This window comes from Motacilla alba, chromosome 12 (assembly GCF_015832195.1).
Source record: "Motacilla alba alba isolate MOTALB_02 chromosome 12, Motacilla_alba_V1.0_pri, whole genome shotgun sequence".
Taxonomy (NCBI): domain Eukaryota; kingdom Metazoa; phylum Chordata; class Aves; order Passeriformes; family Motacillidae; genus Motacilla; species Motacilla alba.
In genome coordinates this window covers 9123995-9140697 of record NC_052027.1, presented here as the reverse complement: position 1 = coordinate 9140697, position 16703 = coordinate 9123995, and the positions used below count along the sequence as shown (strand labels likewise).

The window sequence follows — 16703 nt, the reverse complement described above, 5'->3', positions numbered from 1 at the left end:
GTGCAAGTCCCGGAGTTGCAGTGCCTGTTGTGCGCTGAAGTGCCTCGTCCCCCGCTGCCTGTCTTGTCGCCTGCTGTCCCTAGCGCTCCGCTCCCTGGTGTCCCCGGGCGTGCCTTACTGCCTTGTGTCCCTCGTGCCCGGTATCCCCCGTTGCCAACGCCATCCCTCGCTGTCCGTAGTACCCGGAATCCCGCCGGGTGTGCTTTGTCCCCCCGTGCCCCCCGCCTCGCCTCGGGGCCGGTGCCAGTGCGTCGGAACTGCAAGTCCCGTCAAGCCGCGGGCGGGTGGCGCGGCCAATGGGGCTCGGGGGGCGGTGCGGCCGGTCGCTGCCTCCGCCGCCGCCCGGTGCCGCGGCGCAGAGAGCCCCGGAGCGGCCGCGCGGCGCCGGCCCCGCAGCCCGGCTCTGAGCCGCCCGCCCGGCCCGGCCCGCCCCGCCGCGCCCCGCCGCCCTCAATGAGGTTCTTCCGACTCACCTTCAAGTGCTTCGTGGATTGCTTCTGAGCCCCCCTCGGCCACGGAGCCGCCCCCGACCCGCCCCCGCTCCCCGGCCCCCCGCGACATGCCCCCCGTCCCCACCGACACGGCCGCCCCGCAGCCGCCCGACGCCCCGCGACGCGACGCCGCCGCCGCCGCCACAGCCGCGGCCGCCGCTGCCCCCGCGGGCTCCGGTAAGCGGGGAGCGCCGGGGAGGGATGAGCTCGGGGAGGGGGAGAGGGGGACCCACGGCCACGCGCGACCGCGGCGCGCCCCCTCCCGCCGCCGCGGGGTGAGTCACCGCTCTGCATTGTGACGTCACGCGCCGGCCTGACATCTGACGTCACGCCCCTACGCGCGGAGAGGGGCGCGCGGGGGGGGGAGGTGCTTTCCCCCCCCCACCGCGCCCCCACGGGCGCGCGTGACGGCGGCGTGGGCATCCCCACAACCCCCGTCTCGGCAGAAGGCCCCGGCGGGGCGGAGGGCACAGAGCCCCCCACGGCGGGCGAGGAGCGAACAGTGACGGCACCGCTGGTGCGACCCCCTGGTCCCCCCAAAGAGGCCGCCCCCGAACGGGAGACATGGACCCGGCAGATGGATTTCATCATGTCCTGCGTGGGCTTCGCCGTGGGGCTGGGCAACGTCTGGCGCTTCCCCTACCTGTGCTACAAGAACGGCGGAGGTGAGCCTAGTGCTCGCCCCACGCCGCGGGGGTGCGCCCCGCGGCGCGGGGGGCACCCGCTTCCCGACCCGGAGTGTGCGCCTGGGGGTCACCCCACGCTGGCTCAGCTCGCCCTGCGCCTTCGAGGGGCTCGTGGGCCGCCCCGCGGTGTTCCGGAGTCACTCACGGAGCGGGGGTCGTGGGAGCCCCCCACTACCTGCCCGTGCTGACCTACATCGCGGCAAGGGGAGGGCGCGGAGGCGCCTTTGCCATTCGCTGCGTCCGGGCGGGCGGCGCGGGGAAGGGGGGGAGCAAAAGGGGGGGCCGGGGGGACGGCGGCGGCTGAGCCGGCCCCCTGCCCCCGGCCCCAGGCGTCTTCCTCATCCCCTACCTGCTCATCGTCTTCGTGGGCGGCATCCCCATCTTCTTCTTGGAGGTGGCTCTGGGACAGTTCATGAAGCAGGGGGGCATCGCCGCCTGGAACATCGCCCCCCTCTTCAAGGGTAACGCCGCGCCCTGCCCGCGCCCTGCCTGCACCCTTTCCGCGGCCCCTGCACCCTGGCCGGGGCCCCCGGCACCCTGTCTGCACCCTGACTGTGCCTGGCTGCACGCAGCCTGCTGGGGCTGGCAGCACCCTGCCCACGCCCTGCCTGCTCCCCTGCACCTTGCCCGCGTCCCACTGCCGCCCTTTGCCGCGGCCAAGGATGGCAGCTGCCTGCACCTGTGCCCCATGGCACCCCGTGCTGCCCTGCCTGCCTTGCCTGCCCCTGTGGCTCCCTGCCTGCGTGCTGCTGGATCCCGGGCAGCTGCTGGATCCCCACTTCCAGAGGTATCTTGCCGGTCCCCCCCTGGTCCTGTGCCATGCCGCCAGCTGTCCCCACCCTGTCCTGTCCTGTCCTGTCCTGTCCTGCCTGGGGCTGCCAGCTTTCCTGTCCCATTTCCACCGGCTCTCTCCTGTCCTGTCCAGGGCTGCCAGCTTTCCCTGTCCTGTCCCTGTCAGTTCTCCTCTGTCCTCCCCCATCCCTACAACACCCCGTATCCCGCTCCATGCTGGCTGCCAGATGCCCACAGGTGCCTGCGGGCTCTGATCCCCCCGTGCCACAGGTTTAGGCCTGGCCTCTATGGTGATCGTCTTCTTCTGCAACTCCTACTACATCATGATCTTGGTGTGGGGGCTCTTTTACCTGGTGCATTCACTGACGGACACCCTGCCCTGGGCCACCTGTGGCCATTCCTGGAACACGGAGCAGTGCACGGAGCTCTTCAACCTGGACCTGTGCCAAAATGTCAGCACTAACGCCACTGCCAGCACTTGGACTTCCAACTTCAGCTGCACCAACATGACCAACAAGCGCTCGCCTGTCATTGAGTTTTGGGAGTGAGTGTGGGAAGCAGGAGGGTGTTGTCTGGGGCTGGGGGTGTCATGCTGGCGCTCAGCACAGCCCCACTCTGCAGGAACAAGGTGCTGCGTCTCTCTGGGGGACTCAGCGAGCCAGGGGAGATGAACTGGCAGATGATCCTCTGCTTGCTTACCACCTGGATCGTTGTCTACTTCTGCATCTGGAAGGGTGTCAAGTCGACTGGGAAGGTAATGCTGGCAGAGGGAACATGCATCAGGGCCACTGGTGTGAGAGAAGACTGCAACACGTGGCACTGCTGGCTCCTGCCCTCCTGTGCCACAGCCCACAGGGGTGGGAGGCCCGTGTTCCACATATGTCTGGGAGGTGCTTCCAGCTGCTGGGGACATTCCCAAGCTCTGGTCCTGCTGGGACACCTGTGGCACGTGACGGAGAGCCCTGGCCTGGGGGAGTCTCATGGCCACCCACTGCTCTTCAGATTGTCTACTTCACGGCGCTCTTCCCGTATGTGGTCCTCATCCTCCTGCTGGTCCACGGAGTGACACTGCCCGGCGCGCTGGGTGGCATCATCTACTACCTGAAACCTGACTGGTCCAAGCTGGTTGAGGCACAGGTGAGGGCAGTGGGGAGAGCAGCAGGGAATTGGGTGCTAGACAACACCGTGGCACCCCCATCACCCCGTGACGTCCTCCCTCACACCCCAGGTCTGGATTGATGCTGGCACCCAGGTGTTCTTCTCCTACGCCATCGGGCTGGGTGCCCTGACCGCACTGGGCAGCTACAACCGCTTCCACAACAACTGCTACAGGTAGGGCTGTGCCAGCTGCAGGCAGGCCCCCTGGTGTGTCCCCCAGTGCCCCCCAGCACTTCCTTAGATGCTGTGCCCACAGGGATGCCTACATCCTGGCTGTGATCAACAGCTGCACCAGCTTCTTTGCCGGCTTTGTTGTCTTCTCCGTGCTCGGCTTCATGGCCTCTGAGCAAGGCGTGGACATCTCCAAGGTGGCCGAGTCTGGTAAGCGGTGGATGGTGGGTGCCAGCTGTGTCTTCTGTGTCACGCCTTGAGTGGCATCTCTGACCCCACTCTCCTGCAGGTCCCGGGCTGGCTTTCATCGCCTACCCCAAAGCTGTGACGCTGATGCCCTTGTCTCCGCTGTGGGCCACGCTCTTTTTCATCATGCTTCTCGTGCTGGGGCTGGACAGCCAGGTGCTGTGGCAACCAGGGAGATGGGGAACAGGGAGAGGATGGGTGGCACGTCCCCACTGAGCCCTGCTTTGTGCCGCAGTTTGTCGGTGTGGAGGGTTTCATCACGGGCATCCTGGACCTGTTCCCCCAGCCGGGGGCTGGCTCGCTGCGCCGTGAGCTCACCGCTGCGCTCTGCTGCATCATCTGCTGCCTCATTGACCTCTCCATGGTCACACAGGTGGGGGACACAGCAGGGACACTGCCGGCCAGCCCCACACCGGCCGCTTGCGCCCGTTCCTGAGGCATCACCTCCCATGAGATCCCACTGTGGGGTGGGAGCTCACTGGGGCTGCTGCCCTCGTGTCAGCGGAGCTCCTATGGCATGGGGGTCTCTGTGGTGTAGGGGTGCTGTGGGAGCAGGGTGCCCATGGGATGCAGGGTGTCCGTGCCAGGTGGGGTACTGGTGCTGGCAAGGCTGTGACTTGAAGTGTGGTGGCAAGCGGGGCAGCCAGCACAGTGCTGGTGACACGGGCGCCTTCCTGGCAGGGCGGCATGTACGTATTCCAGCTCTTTGACAACTACTCGGCCAGCGGGATCACGTTGCTGTGGCAGGCTTTCTGGGAGTGCGTGGTCATTGCCTGGGTCTATGGTGAGGCCAGGGGGACACGGGAAGGGGGACACAAGGTGGGACACTGGGACACGAGTGCCCCAGCTGACGGCCTCCTCCCCACAGGTGCCGACCGCTTCATGGACGATGTGGCCCGTATGATCGGCTACCGGCCTCTGCCCGTCATGAAGTGGTGCTGGGCTGTGGTGACACCGCTGGTCTGCGTGGTGAGCGGGGCCACCGCGCGTGGGGACACGCGTGTGCCGCCGCCCCGAGCCGTGCCGCGGGCCCCGAGCGCCCCCCGGCGGCCGCCGTGGGCACACGCGTGTCGCTCCGGGAGCCGCTGCCGCGCGGTGACACCCGCCGGGGTGGGGACCGCCAGCTCCCTGCCCCGCGGGACCTCACCTCCCTCTCTCCACCCAGGGCATCTTTGTGTTCCACGTGGTGAACTACAAGCCGCTGACATACAATAAGACATACGTGTACCCGTGGTGGGGGGAAGCCATCGGCTGGGTCCTGGCACTCTCCTCCATGCTCTGCATCCCCTGCACTGTTATCTACAAGCTCCTGCGCTGCAAAGGCTCCTTGCGCGAGGTGAGGGCAGTGCAGCGGGATCACTCCTGCCTCTGTCCCCACCCCATTCTCAGCCATGGTTGTCCCCTTCTTAGTCCTGTCCCTGGCCCAGTCCCGGCCCCATTTAAATTCCACCATCCACATTGCCGTCTCAGTCCCATCCACCACTAGATCCCATACCTGTCTTTATCACTGTCTGATTCCCATTCAAATCCCACCACTATCCACATTGCCATCACAGTCCCATCCACAGCCAGGTGTCATTCCTGTTTTCATCCCTCATTCCCATCCAAATCATGTGCCTGTCCTCATTGTCTCACTCCCACCCAAATCCCATCCCTGTCCCCATCGCTGTCTCATTCCCAATCTTACCTGACTCCCACTGATGCTTACATCACTGTCTCAGTTCTATCCCTATCACAGCCAGATCCTGTGCACGTCCCCATCACTGTCTCCTTGCAATTCCTGTCCCTCTCTCAATCTCATTTAGTCCTTTTCCCATCCTAGGCTCACCCCAATCCAAGTCCTCTTCCTGTCTTCATTGCTCTCACTCCTATCAGATTCCTGTCCTCACTGCTGTCTCACTCCCAGCCTCACCCAAACTCCATCCTTGCTGACATCACTGTCTTCTTAATCCTGTCAGTCTCAGTCCCATCCCCGTCCCTGCGCAATCTCTGTCCCTTTCTCAATCCCATTTCAATCCCTTTCCTGTCCCAGTCTCACCTCCACCCCCATCCAAATCCCATCCCTTTCCTATCCCCGTGCATTGCGGGGAATTCCCCAAGCTGGGTCCAGGCAGTCCCAGTGCCGTTGGCCCCGGGTGCTGACGCGATGTCCCCACAGCGCTGGCAGCTCCTGACCACTCCAATCTGGGGCCAACACCACCTGGAGTACCTGACGCCAGAGGCAGAAGCCAAGCTGCTGGCCCCAGAGCCCCCCAAGGAGAAGGCGACGCTCTTCGAGACTGTGATCTGAGCGTGGGGAGGGTCGCGCTGCTCCCGCCCGCCATAGCAATAATGCCAGCACCGCCTCCCACCCACGCTGCCCCGCGCCCCCCGCGCCGCCCCGGCCGCCGGCCTCGCTGCAGGGGGGGAACACAGCCAGGGGGGTGCTGGGGGCCACGGAGCCAGGGCAGCCACGGGGCACAGGAGGGGTCCCCGGCGCGGGGGAGCGTGGCAGCCCAGGGGAACGGCAGGGAGGCCGCCGGCTGGGGGAGTGAGTGGGACAGCCCTTCCCTGGCCCCTGCCCGCGGCCCCCATGGCCCCCCACTCACTAACTGCTTCCCGTAGCGTTTGTTTGGTGTAACCCCAACCGCCCCGACATCTGGCAATAAACTGGGAGACCCTGGCAGTCCTGGCACTGCAGGCAGGGGAAGTGGGGCACTAGCAGCGGACAACTGAGGGGCGAGGTGTGGGGTGACACTGGCCTTTGGGGGACAGAGGTTTGAAGGGAATAGGGTTCAAGAATTCAGGGACGCCTGGGTTCCTCTCTTGGGTGACTTGCGGGGTACAGACTATTGGAGCAATGGGGTCTCCATCCTTCTCCACCACAGGATCTGGGTGCCTGCAGGCTGTACCAAACCCTGGTGGGACTGGGGGACCCCGTGCAGCCAAGGGCTGGCCTTGCTTATCAGCTCCAAGAGGCAGATTTTAGCCCAGAGGCTTTGAGGGTTTTGACTGTCCCCAAGGGGTGGGTCAGGATCCAGCTGTACCCCACTGGGAGCTTTTCACGTCAGCCTTGTGGCTCCCCACTCCATGCACTGTGCCTTGGGAAAAACCCTGGGCTGGTGAGGACTGTGTGGACAAGTGGATGAGGCAGCCTCTGGGCATGTAGCCAGAAGTCAAAGGCTTAACCTTGCCCCAGAACTGTGAGCTGCCTGAGCCCTGTTTCAGCAGGGTGCCAGCCAGGGAGTGCACGTGCCCTGTGCCCCACACCAGTAGCTCCTGGGGAGGCCAGCTCCAGTTCATGCCATGGCAACCTGTATGGAGCCTGGACGAAACCACCGGCATGCTGTGCTTGGAGTGGCTGCCTTCCAACGCCTCGGTTTGATGTCAGTGTCCTGCTGTGCCCAGCATCCCACCCCGGCAGTGCCTTGGGCACCCCATGAAGCGACAAGGGGGAAGAAGTGTTCCCGTCTGCCCCAGCCATCTTCAAGAGACTGGGCTGGAGCAGTTCCACCGTGCCAGGTGTCCATATCCAATTGCTGGGATCACCAGGGTTCCAGAGGCCCTTGTTTTGGGGCGCCGGCTTGCCCCACCACGATGCCCTCTCACCCCAGTGGGGTGAGCCAGCAGTTCCTGCCCCACCGGCGATGCACACTGTAATTAGCGCGGGCAGGGCGGAAGCATCACTGATAATTGGCGGTGACTCTTTAGCACAGAGCCTCACGTGCCTGGGGCACGGCAGGACTTTCCGGCAGGGCTGGTCTGTGGGACCGGCTGGCATCCCGGTGCGTCGCCCGCCGTGCGGGGCCTGGCCGACTCCCCAGCACAAAGTGGGGACGAGGGTTGGGCGCAAGGTGCGGGGGCGAGCGTTGTCATCGCCTTCGCTTCATGCCGCTGCACGCCCTGGTCCCGCCACCCCTTCCTAAAAGGCACAGCTGCAGGGTGTTGCCAGCACAGACGGTGAGAGCACGGGGGCCAGGCAGGAGGTGGGCAAAGGAAAGGCAGAGGACAAGAGTTAAAGGGGTGCCGAGGTTTGCCTTTGCTTGCTGGGCTTTCCTCACGGGTGTCCTGTAGCACCCCGTGGCCCCACAGGAGGGGACGTGGCCCACGTTGTGCCCTCGCAGGGGCAGGCGCCCACAGCACCATGAACCGCATCACAGTGTACGAACGTGCCAACTTTGAGGGGCTGAGCCGGGAGTTCACCTGCGACGTGCCTGACCTGCACGAGCTGGATTTTGGGAACTGCATCGCCTCCCTGAAGGTGGAGGGGCAGCCGTGGATTGCCTACACGGACCCCAAATACGAGGGGGAGCCGCACGCCTTCGAGGAAGGCGAGTACCCCTCTGTGGATCGGCCCAACAGCTTCTCGGCACTGCGCCTCGTGCACCATGACCTGGGGGATCCCCAGATCACCCTCTACGAGCGCCCCAACTTCCAAGGCGCCTGCAAGGTGGTGACAGAGGAGACCAACTTGGCATACGGGTACTTCAACGACCGGGTGGCCTCCCACATGGTGCAGCGAGGCGTCTGGCTGCTCTACCAGCATCCTGGCCGGGGCGGCTGGCACTGCCTGGCGTGGCCCGGCGAGCATCTCGCCGACTACAAACTGGAGCTGAACTTTCAGTCTCGGCTGTCCCACCTGCGCCCGCTACGGCCTGGGCGGCCCCTGGTCTCGGCACGTCTCCTGTGGGAACAGAAGCGGGTGGAGGAGGAGCGGGAGGTGCTGGTGGATGAGATTGAGGGGGTGAACGAGACGGAGTCGGAGCAGGCGCTGGCGGCCAGCAGCAGCCGGGAGTACGGCACCACACTCTGGCAGAGCTTCCACTTCAGCAATGCCACCAGCCTCAAAGCCGGGCTCTCCTTCACGCTGACCGTGGAAGCCTCCAACATCTTTACGGTGCAGAAAGGGCGCAGCGAAACCAGCACTCGCCGGCAGCGCGTGGAGGTGCAGCTGCCGGCCAAGATCCCCCCGCGCACAGCGCTCAGCATCCAAGTCCTTCGGAAGGAGGTGACACTCTCCGTCCCGGTCCTGCTCACCATCACCCAGAACGAGAGCGTTCGTACGGAGATGGGCGAATACCGCAGCGTCTCAGGTACCAATGTCAGCGCCCGCTATAGCTTAAAGCCACTGCCAGCTATGGGCAGGGAGCAGGTGGCCACCAAGGGGACAGACACAGTGCCCGGCACTAGGATGGGACTATAGCTCTGTGCCGGTGCTAAGCAATGGCTGTCCCCTCCGTGGTGTGGGACTCACTGTGACACCAGCGTTGACTCCAGCACCCACCCGTGGAGGAGCCAGGACCTGCCTTGTCTGGTTGTGTCTGGTGGCTCTGGCTGGCAGGACCTGCTAGTGCCTCCTCCCACCCTATATTTCCAATAAACCCCCTCCCACAACCACTCAAGTCTGCTGCTGCTCGGGCTGAGGTGGGAGTAGGATGGATGGGACACTGGGCTAGGGGAGCACTGAGCTAAGAGGAGACACCAAGCTGGGGGGGAGGGACATTGGGTCGGGGCAGGGACTCCCGGGCTGAGGCAGAAAATGTGGGGTTGTGGAGGACACCGGGCTGGGGGGCGCCGGGCCGGAAGAGCTAGAGGAGAATGCCAGGCTGGGGAAGCTGGAGGCGCAGAGGGAGAGTTGGGGACACCAGACTGGACAAGACATCAGACGGGGCGGGGGGGGGGCATGAGGACACTGGGCTGAGGCAGCCAAAGTTCCACCGGTCTGGGCAAGCCTGGGGACACTGGGATGAGGGGTGTACTGGGGCAGCGAGGGGGACAGGGCAGGAGGAAAGAGCGCGGACACTGGGTTGGCCGGGCCAAGCGACCACGCACGATCCGGGGGAGCGGGGGACGCCGAGCCGGCCCGGCCCCGCATACACCGTGCTGAAGCCGCCACCGCCCCGCGCTCTGCACTCCAGGACCTTGAGCAAGTGCATCTCCACGGGCCCGTCGCAGGGCCCGTGCTGGAGGTGCGGGCATCAGCCGCGGGGCACAAAGCGCCGGGGGCCGGGGGCGCCGGGCGGGATCGGGCCCCGCGCCGCCCCGGGATCGGGCCCCGCGCCGCCCCGGGATCGGGCCCCGCGCCGCCCCGGGATCGGGCCCCGCGCCGCCCCGGGATCGGGCCCCGCGCCGCCCCGGGATCGGGCCCCGCGCCGCCCCGGGCCCGCCTCCAGCCCCGCCCCCCACGTGGCCGCCGCCGCCGCCGGGCTCTTTAAATGATGCAACCTCCCGCGCGCTGAGCCCGCCTCCCGCGCGCCCATTGGCCCGGCCCGCGCCGGCCCCCTCCCGCCATTGGCCGGGCGGGAGCGCTCTCGCTGCCGGTTGGCTGGGCACGGGCCCGCCCCCGGGCGGAGGCGGCAGCATGGCGGCGGCGGCGGCAGCGATGGCGGCGGAGGAAGCGGAGGAGGCGCTGGGGCTGTTCACGGGCATCGGCCTCAGCGAGGCCAAGGCGCGAGAGACGCTACGCAACGGGGCGCTCAGCGCGCTGCTGCGCCGGGCTGTGCTGCAGGTGCGTCCGCCGCGGGCCCGCACCCTGGTCCCCGATCCTCGATCTCCAGTACCCCGTCACCCCGATGTCACTTGGGGACCCGGCCACGCTGGGAACTCGGTAGCCCGGTATCGGTCTCACCCCCGGGACCCGGTAACGCGATCCCCGCTGTCACCCGGCCACATTGGCACCGTGGTCCCGCTGTCACCCCCTCGACCCCAGCCTTTCCCGGACCCCCTGGCTTCGCCTCCTCTCGGCCCCGCCGAGCGATCTCAGCCCTTGGCGCTCCCCAGTCCCGCTCTGCCCCCGGTGCCGCCGGTTCGCCGGGACTCGGGCCCCGGTCCTGCCCTGACTCTCCCCGGGGCGGCGACAGGCTCGGAGCGCGCTGGGCCCGGCGCTGGACAAGGCCACCGGGACGCTTCTGTACAACGCGGCCGCCCGCCTCAAGGACCCGAAACACCTCGGCTTCCTCGTCGGCTACATCGCCCGCAAGGAGATCCTCACCGACCTGCAGCTCAGCGGTACCGTGCGGCCCCGGCCCCCGCCCGGCCCCGGCCCCGGCCCCGCGGGCCCCGCTCTTCATCCCTGCTCTGTCCACAGCTGCCCTGGAGTACGTGAGGAGCCACCCCTTGGAGCCCCTGGACGTGGCAGACTTTGAGCGCGCTTGCGGTGTGGGGATCTGCGTCACCCCCGAGCAGATCGAGGAAGCGGTGGGTAGGGCTGTGACCCTGGGGAGGCAGCACAGGGAGCACTGGACTGGCTCCTGCTGTGCTCCTGCCTGCCTCGCTCACCCCGGTGTCCCCGTGCTGCTCCCAGGTGGAGGCTGTGATCAGCAAGCACCGAGCAGAGCTGCTGGCAGAGCGCTACCGCTTCAACATGGGGCTGCTGATGGGTGAGTGGTGACACCAGGGCAGCCCCTGCCTGGTGCTGGTGGCTGTCACGTCCCTGTGCCTGACTGCCAGTGCCACTGTGCTGCCCTGAATCCTGAGAGCCAGTCCTTTACCATGGGGAGATGTCATCCTGCCAGATCCCCCACACAGGCAGGGCCATAGTGCCCAGCAACAGGGACAGCCCTGGGGCAAAGGGTGTGGCATTCTGCATCAGCACCCTGGCTGAAGCTGCCCCGGGCTTGGGCCCTGTCCCTTGCCCACGGGGTGCCCTGTCTGCAGGGGAGGCACGGAGCCAGCTGCGGTGGGCAGACGGGAAGACCATCAAAAACGAGGTGGACCTGCAGGTGGGTGTGAGGTTACTGTGTCAGGTGCTGCTGTTGTCCCCTGGGTGTGCTGTGACTGCTGTGGGACCTGTCAGCCAGTCCCCTAGAGGGCCCAGCCCTGGGGACAGCCTGCCCCACCTAGGTAGGCAGGGTGAGCAGAGTGATGGCTGGACAGGACACTGGCACACACCTAGTCCAGGAGCCTTTTTGACTCCTGACTGTGTCACTCTTCTCCAGGTGCTGCATTTGCTTGGGCCAAAGACAGAAGCTGATCTGGAAAAGAAGCCAAAGGTAAGGAGAAGAGGAGGCTGCAGACTTGAATGGTGTTTTCTTGCAAAGTGTCCTGGCAGGATCCCAAATAGCTGCTCTGGGTTGAGCTGCCAGCATGGGTACAGGTCTAGAGGGACCGCTGGGGCCAGCAGGCTGGGCCAGGAGGAGAAGGTATGTGCTGCAGCTGGGCACTCAGCTTGCTGTGCTGGCCTCTGCAGGTGGCAAAGGCCCGTCTGGCCCCGGCAGAGAAACAGAAGGTGGCTGTGGTGGAGAATGGTAAGAGACCATCCTCTTCCCCAGCCCTTTAGTTCCTGCTGGACCTGCTTCTGAGCTGGTCCCTGGGAGCTGCGATCAGGAGCTCAGCCCCATCTCCCTGCAGGTGACATGGGCACAGAGACACAGTCACTGCTGGAGCAGCTGCGAGGAGAAGCCCTGAAGTTCCACAAGCCAGGTGAGTGCGAGGTGCTGCTGCCATATGTGGGGTCACTCCACTGGCTCTGTGCCTGGTCCCAGCTCTCCGTGCTGCAGAGGACTGGACAGGCCCCGTGTCCTTTTCCCCTGGCTGCTGGGCTTGGCATGGTTAGAGCAGTGCTGCAGCCCTGAGCATCCTCTGCCTGCAGGAGAGAACTACAAGACTGAGGGCTACGTGGTGACACCCAACACTATGGCCCTGCTGAAGCAGCACCTGGCAATCACGGGTGGGCAGGTGAGGCCACATCCCACAGCCCAGCGGTTCCATGTGAGAGTGACACAGCTGGGGTGGGTGGGGAACACGCAGCTCACAGGGGGCACAGCAGAGGCAGCACCCACACAGCACAGGGTGCTCTGCAGGATTGCCAGGGGCTCATGACAGTGTCACTGCTGTCAGGGAAGGTAAAGATCTGCTGAAGGAGAGAGGTGTCCCCTTTGCCTCTTCAGGTACGGACGCGCTTCCCTCCTGAGCCTAACGGGATCCTGCACATAGGCCATGCCAAGGCCATCAACTTCAACTTTGGCTATGCCAAGGTAAAATGCACCAAGCCACCCTGGCCCCTGCCTTTCCCCGCTGCTTGGCTGCTGGTCCCTCAGGAGCAACTCACTGTCTCTTCATCCCCAGGCCAACGGTGGCGTGTGCTTCTTGCGCTATGACGACACCAACCCCGAGAAGGAGGAGGAGAAGTACTTCACAGCCATCCGGGAGATGGTGGAGTGGCTGGGTATGGCTCAGGGTGGGGAGGGCAGGATCAACCTGGCTGCCAGGGACACCCCTGCATTCAGGTTTTGCTGCTGGACCTTTGGGGTTCCTCCAACCTGTTCCATTTCACCCATCCCACAGGCTACCAGCCTTATGCAGTGACACATGCGTCAGATTACTTTGACCAGCTCTACACCTGGGCCCTGGAGCTCATCCGCAGGTGAGCGTGCGGGGCAGTAGGAATGTGCCAGGCTGGTGTTGATGTCCTGCACCGTGGTCAGGGCTCCTCCTAGCCGGGATGGGTCACTCAAGTCTGGTGATGGCATTTCCTCTCTGTAGGGGTCAGGCCTATGTCTGCCATCAGAAGGTTGAGGAGATCAAGGGCCACAACCCACCACCCTCGCCGTGGCGGGACCGGCCCGTGGAGGAGTCGCTCCTGCTCTTTGAGGTACTCCTGGCTGGGGCAGGTGCTGCGTGCCTGCGGGCTCTGGATCTGTGACTCAGCTGACAATTTCCTCTCTCTCCACAGGACATGAGAAAGGGCAAGTTTGGGGAGGGGGAAGCCACACTGAGGATGAAGCTGGTGATGGAGGATGGGAAGATGGATCCCGTTGCCTACCGTGTCAAGTTCACTCCACACCACCGCACTGGGGACAAGTGGTAGGGAGAGCCTGCCATGTCCTGGCACATGCGGCGGGGGTGGGCCTGGATTTCCTGGTAGTGAGGAGGTATCAGGAGTGGGGCAGCACCGTGCTCTGCCCTGAGCTGAATGCATCTGCCTTGTAGGTGCATCTACCCCACGTACGACTACACACACTGTCTCTGTGACTCCATCGAGCACATCACGCACTCCCTCTGCACCAAGGAGTTCCAGGCCAGGTGAGCACCGTGCATGGCATGGCCCAGGGCTAAGCTAGACCTGGGAGCAGCATCTGGTGGCTGCCAGAGTGCTGAGGGGCAGTGTGTCCATGTGGCTGAGCTAGGCTGTGCCTGTACCTCCCTCGCAGGCGCTCCTCGTACTTCTGGCTGTGCAACGCTCTGGACGTTTACTGCCCTGTGCAGTGGGAATATGGGCGCCTGAACCTGCTCTACACTGTGGTCTCCAAGAGAAAGATCATCCGGCTGGTGGAGACAGGTGCTGTGAGGTAGGAGCAGGGCCAGCTGCCATGATGGGCTCCCCCAGAGCATGCCTGGTTGTCACACCAATGTTTCCTCAGGGACTGGGATGACCCGCGTCTCTTCACGCTGACAGCCCTGCGCCGGCGAGGCTTCCCCCCTGAGGCCATCAACAACTTTTGTGCACGGGTAGGCTTTGGGTAGGGTGGGACGGGGCAGATGGCTGCGTCCCCTGGCCAGCATGGTCACAGCACGCTGTTCCTCAGGTTGGTGTGACGGTGGCCCAGGCGACAATGGAGCCACATCTGCTGGAGGCTTGTGCCCGGGAGGTGCTGAATGAGCAGGCCCCCCGCGCCATGGCTGTCCTGGAGCCCCTCAAGGTCACCATCACCAACTTCCCTGCTCCAAAGGTGAGATTGCTGGGGGCTGTTGTGGCAGTGGGGTTCCTTGAGATCAGCATTCAAGCCCTCTTTCTCCCCAGGCATTGGAGGTCCTTGTGCCCAACTTTCCAGCCGATGAGAGCCGTGGTTTTCACAAAGTGCCCTTCCACCAGACCGTCTACATTGAGGAGACAGACTTCAGGGAGGTAAGCCAGGCCCAGTGGACTATACTACCCTCACTCCTGGAGCTATGGCTTGTGCAGCAGGAGCCTGGCAGCCCTGGAAGTGGTGTTGGTGCTGCACACAGAGGTCAAAAGCAGGTGTTGAGCACCTGACTGTGACTCCCAAATGGGCCAGCAGCTCTGATAGGCACTGGGCAAATGCTGCCCTCAGCCTGGCCAAGACATGTCCAACCAATGGTTCTCAACCTGGCCTGTCCATGGGAACATCCCACAGCAACATGGGAGTTCAAGCGGCCCTGGGATCACTGATCCCTGGGATGGCAGGAGTGGGGGCAGAGAGACATGCTAGAGGGGGGACCTGCTGCCCATGCTGGGGCCCCTCATGCAGCCGTGAACTCTCTTACAGGAGGCAGACAAGGGCTACAAGCGCCTGGCCCCCGGGCAGCCGGTGGGGCTGCGCCACACTGGCTACGTCATCGCCGTCCAGAATGTCATCAAGGTGTGTGGCTGTGGGCACTGGGGACATGAGGTTGGGCTGTGGAATGTCAGGACACGACCGTGCTCCAGCAGGGAAGAACAGCGATGGTCCCATCGTGTTGGCTGCTCTGGACACAGTGAGGGCTCAGGCTGCCTGTGTGGCTGCTCTCTGCCTGCCCTGTGCCTCACAGGGGGGAACAAGGTGTCCCTGAGCTGTGGGGCTGGGGGTTCAGCCCTGGGCCTGCCATATGGGATAAGACTGCTGCCTGGCAGCTTAGCTCATCTCCTCTCCCTCAGGACGTCAGTGGGCGTGTCATCGAGCTGGAGGTGACCTGCACCAAGTCGGATGTGGCAGAAAAGCCCAAGGCTTTCATCCACTGGGTGTCGGTGCCGCTGACCTGTGAAGTGCGGCTCTACGAGCGGCTGTGAGTATCCTGCTGCCAGCCCAGGCCAGCACAAGCTCAGCAGTGCTGGAGCAACAGCACAGCAGTAGGCCCTGCTCAGGTCTGCCCACACCTTTGGTGGGGAACACGATGCTCTGGGGTCCCATGAGTGGCACCATGTCCCCTCATTTGGCAGCTTTGGGGTAAGACTCTTATCTCATGGCAGGTTTTTGCACAAAAATCCTGAGGACCCATCGGAGGTACCTGGTGGCTTTCTGAGTGACCTCAACCCTGTGAGTAGTGGCAACAGCTGAGGTTATGGGCCTGGGGGGAAGTAGGGACCTCCTGCACCCAGTCCTGAGGCACCCACTTCCATGTACACCTACCCCTCCTGGGCAAGGCCTTACTGTGTCTCAAGGGGAAGAGGAGCTGGGGGGAGCTGGGCTGGGGAGAGGACGGAAGGGTAGAGGTGCTGGCTGAGCTGTCCCCGCTGCCAGGACTCCCTGCGTGTGGTGCACAATGCCCTGGTCGACAGCTCTGTCCGCTCCGCTCGAGCCTTTGACAAGTTCCAGTTTGAGCGCCTGGGCTACTTCTCTGTGGATCCCGACAGTGAGGAGGGGAAGGTGAGCCCTGTGGGATGGGGGCAGTGAGGCAGCCTGCACACACTTGTGCAAGCACCCCCTGCCCGCCGTGGGGCTTTGAGCAGACCCTGTGTTTCTCCCCAGATGGTGTTCAACCGGACAGTGACGCTCAAGGAGGACCCTGGCAAGGCCTGAGGGACCTGCTGCTGCTACACCGCCGTGGTGTTGCTTCCTTGGGGGTCCTTGCACACCCCCAGTGCCACCGTGCCTTGGTGCAGTCCCCTGGGGTGCCCCACAGCATCGCCTCAATAAACAGAGATGCCAGCCCTGTCCCTGCACTGTCACTGCCTCCTGTTCTCCTGTTCAGTCTTGGGGTGCTGGGGTGGGGGTGGTCTCCTGTTTGTTCCCCCGATGAGCCTTGGCTTGGTGGGGTGTGCGTGTGGGATGTCTCCCTTGTTCTGGGGCCACAGAGTCTGCTTCTATCTGCTGTGTAGCACTGATGTGACCCCACGGGAGCTGCAGCCACCCCAGCCAGCACCATAAGGTTGGACTGGGGTCAGGGGTGTTGGGGTGGAATGGAGAGGTGACTCCGGGGCATCAGGCAGGAGAGATGGGTGCAGGGGATGCGCGGGACGGGGCAGGCGGGAGCGATGGGTGCAGGGGATGCGCGGGACGGGGCAGGCAGGAGCGATGGGTGCAGGGGATGTGCGGGACGGGGCAGGCAGGGCACAGGGGCTGCGGGCGGGGTGCGCACACTGTGTACAAACACGGCCCGAGCGCCCTCCCCCCTTAAGGTGGACTCGAGCGGGGTGGTCCCTGCTCGGCCCCGGGCTGGGGGTCAGAGGGGTGTCCCCGCGGAACTGGCATGAACCCCGTGCCATGAGCCCCGCGTCTGTGCCCCTGGAGGTGAAGCAAGC

General features: G+C 64.8%; 3 protein-coding genes across 5 annotated transcripts; all 3 read left to right on the top strand.

Annotated features, from left to right (window-relative positions):
- Nucleotides 1-380: 380 nt before the first annotated feature.
- SLC6A8 (solute carrier family 6 member 8) lies at nucleotides 381-6209 on the top strand. Of its 3 annotated transcripts, none has more exons than XM_038148659.1 (14): nucleotides 381-668; nucleotides 1034-1156; nucleotides 1507-1638; nucleotides 2240-2513; nucleotides 2591-2723; nucleotides 2972-3106; nucleotides 3198-3301; nucleotides 3384-3508; nucleotides 3588-3700; nucleotides 3780-3917; nucleotides 4226-4328; nucleotides 4413-4513; nucleotides 4710-4880; nucleotides 5703-6209. In XM_038148659.1, the coding sequence occupies exons 1-14, from the start codon at nucleotides 560-562 to the stop codon at nucleotides 5832-5834; spliced, it is 1893 nt and encodes a 630-aa protein (XP_038004587.1). In that variant the 5' UTR covers nucleotides 381-559; the 3' UTR covers nucleotides 5835-6209. The 3 variants fall into 3 exon arrangements, with proteins under 3 accessions (XP_038004587.1, XP_038004586.1, XP_038004584.1); XM_038148658.1 differs by having other exon boundaries at nucleotides 941-1156; XM_038148656.1 differs by having other exon boundaries at nucleotides 938-1156.
- Nucleotides 6210-6372: 163 nt separating this feature from the next.
- LOC119705860 (epidermal differentiation-specific protein-like) lies at nucleotides 6373-8920 on the top strand. Its single transcript, XM_038148670.1, has one exon. It carries the CDS (start codon nucleotides 7668-7670, stop codon nucleotides 8724-8726), a length of 1059 nt encoding a protein of 352 aa, XP_038004598.1. The 5' UTR covers nucleotides 6373-7667; the 3' UTR covers nucleotides 8727-8920.
- A 933-nt stretch (nucleotides 8921-9853) lies between these two features.
- QARS1 (glutaminyl-tRNA synthetase 1) lies at nucleotides 9854-16121 on the top strand. The gene is made up of 24 exons (XM_038149116.1): nucleotides 9854-10031; nucleotides 10384-10531; nucleotides 10611-10720; nucleotides 10827-10902; nucleotides 11180-11244; nucleotides 11461-11514; nucleotides 11712-11769; nucleotides 11873-11944; nucleotides 12114-12199; nucleotides 12412-12498; nucleotides 12590-12689; nucleotides 12809-12887; nucleotides 13007-13115; nucleotides 13197-13327; nucleotides 13454-13546; nucleotides 13675-13812; nucleotides 13885-13972; nucleotides 14050-14193; nucleotides 14265-14369; nucleotides 14752-14844; nucleotides 15120-15247; nucleotides 15432-15498; nucleotides 15703-15828; nucleotides 15931-16121. Exons 1-24 carry the CDS (start codon nucleotides 9885-9887, stop codon nucleotides 15979-15981), a joined length of 2355 nt encoding a protein of 784 aa, XP_038005044.1. The 5' UTR covers nucleotides 9854-9884; the 3' UTR covers nucleotides 15982-16121.
- The last annotated feature ends 582 nt before the right edge of the window (nucleotides 16122-16703 follow it).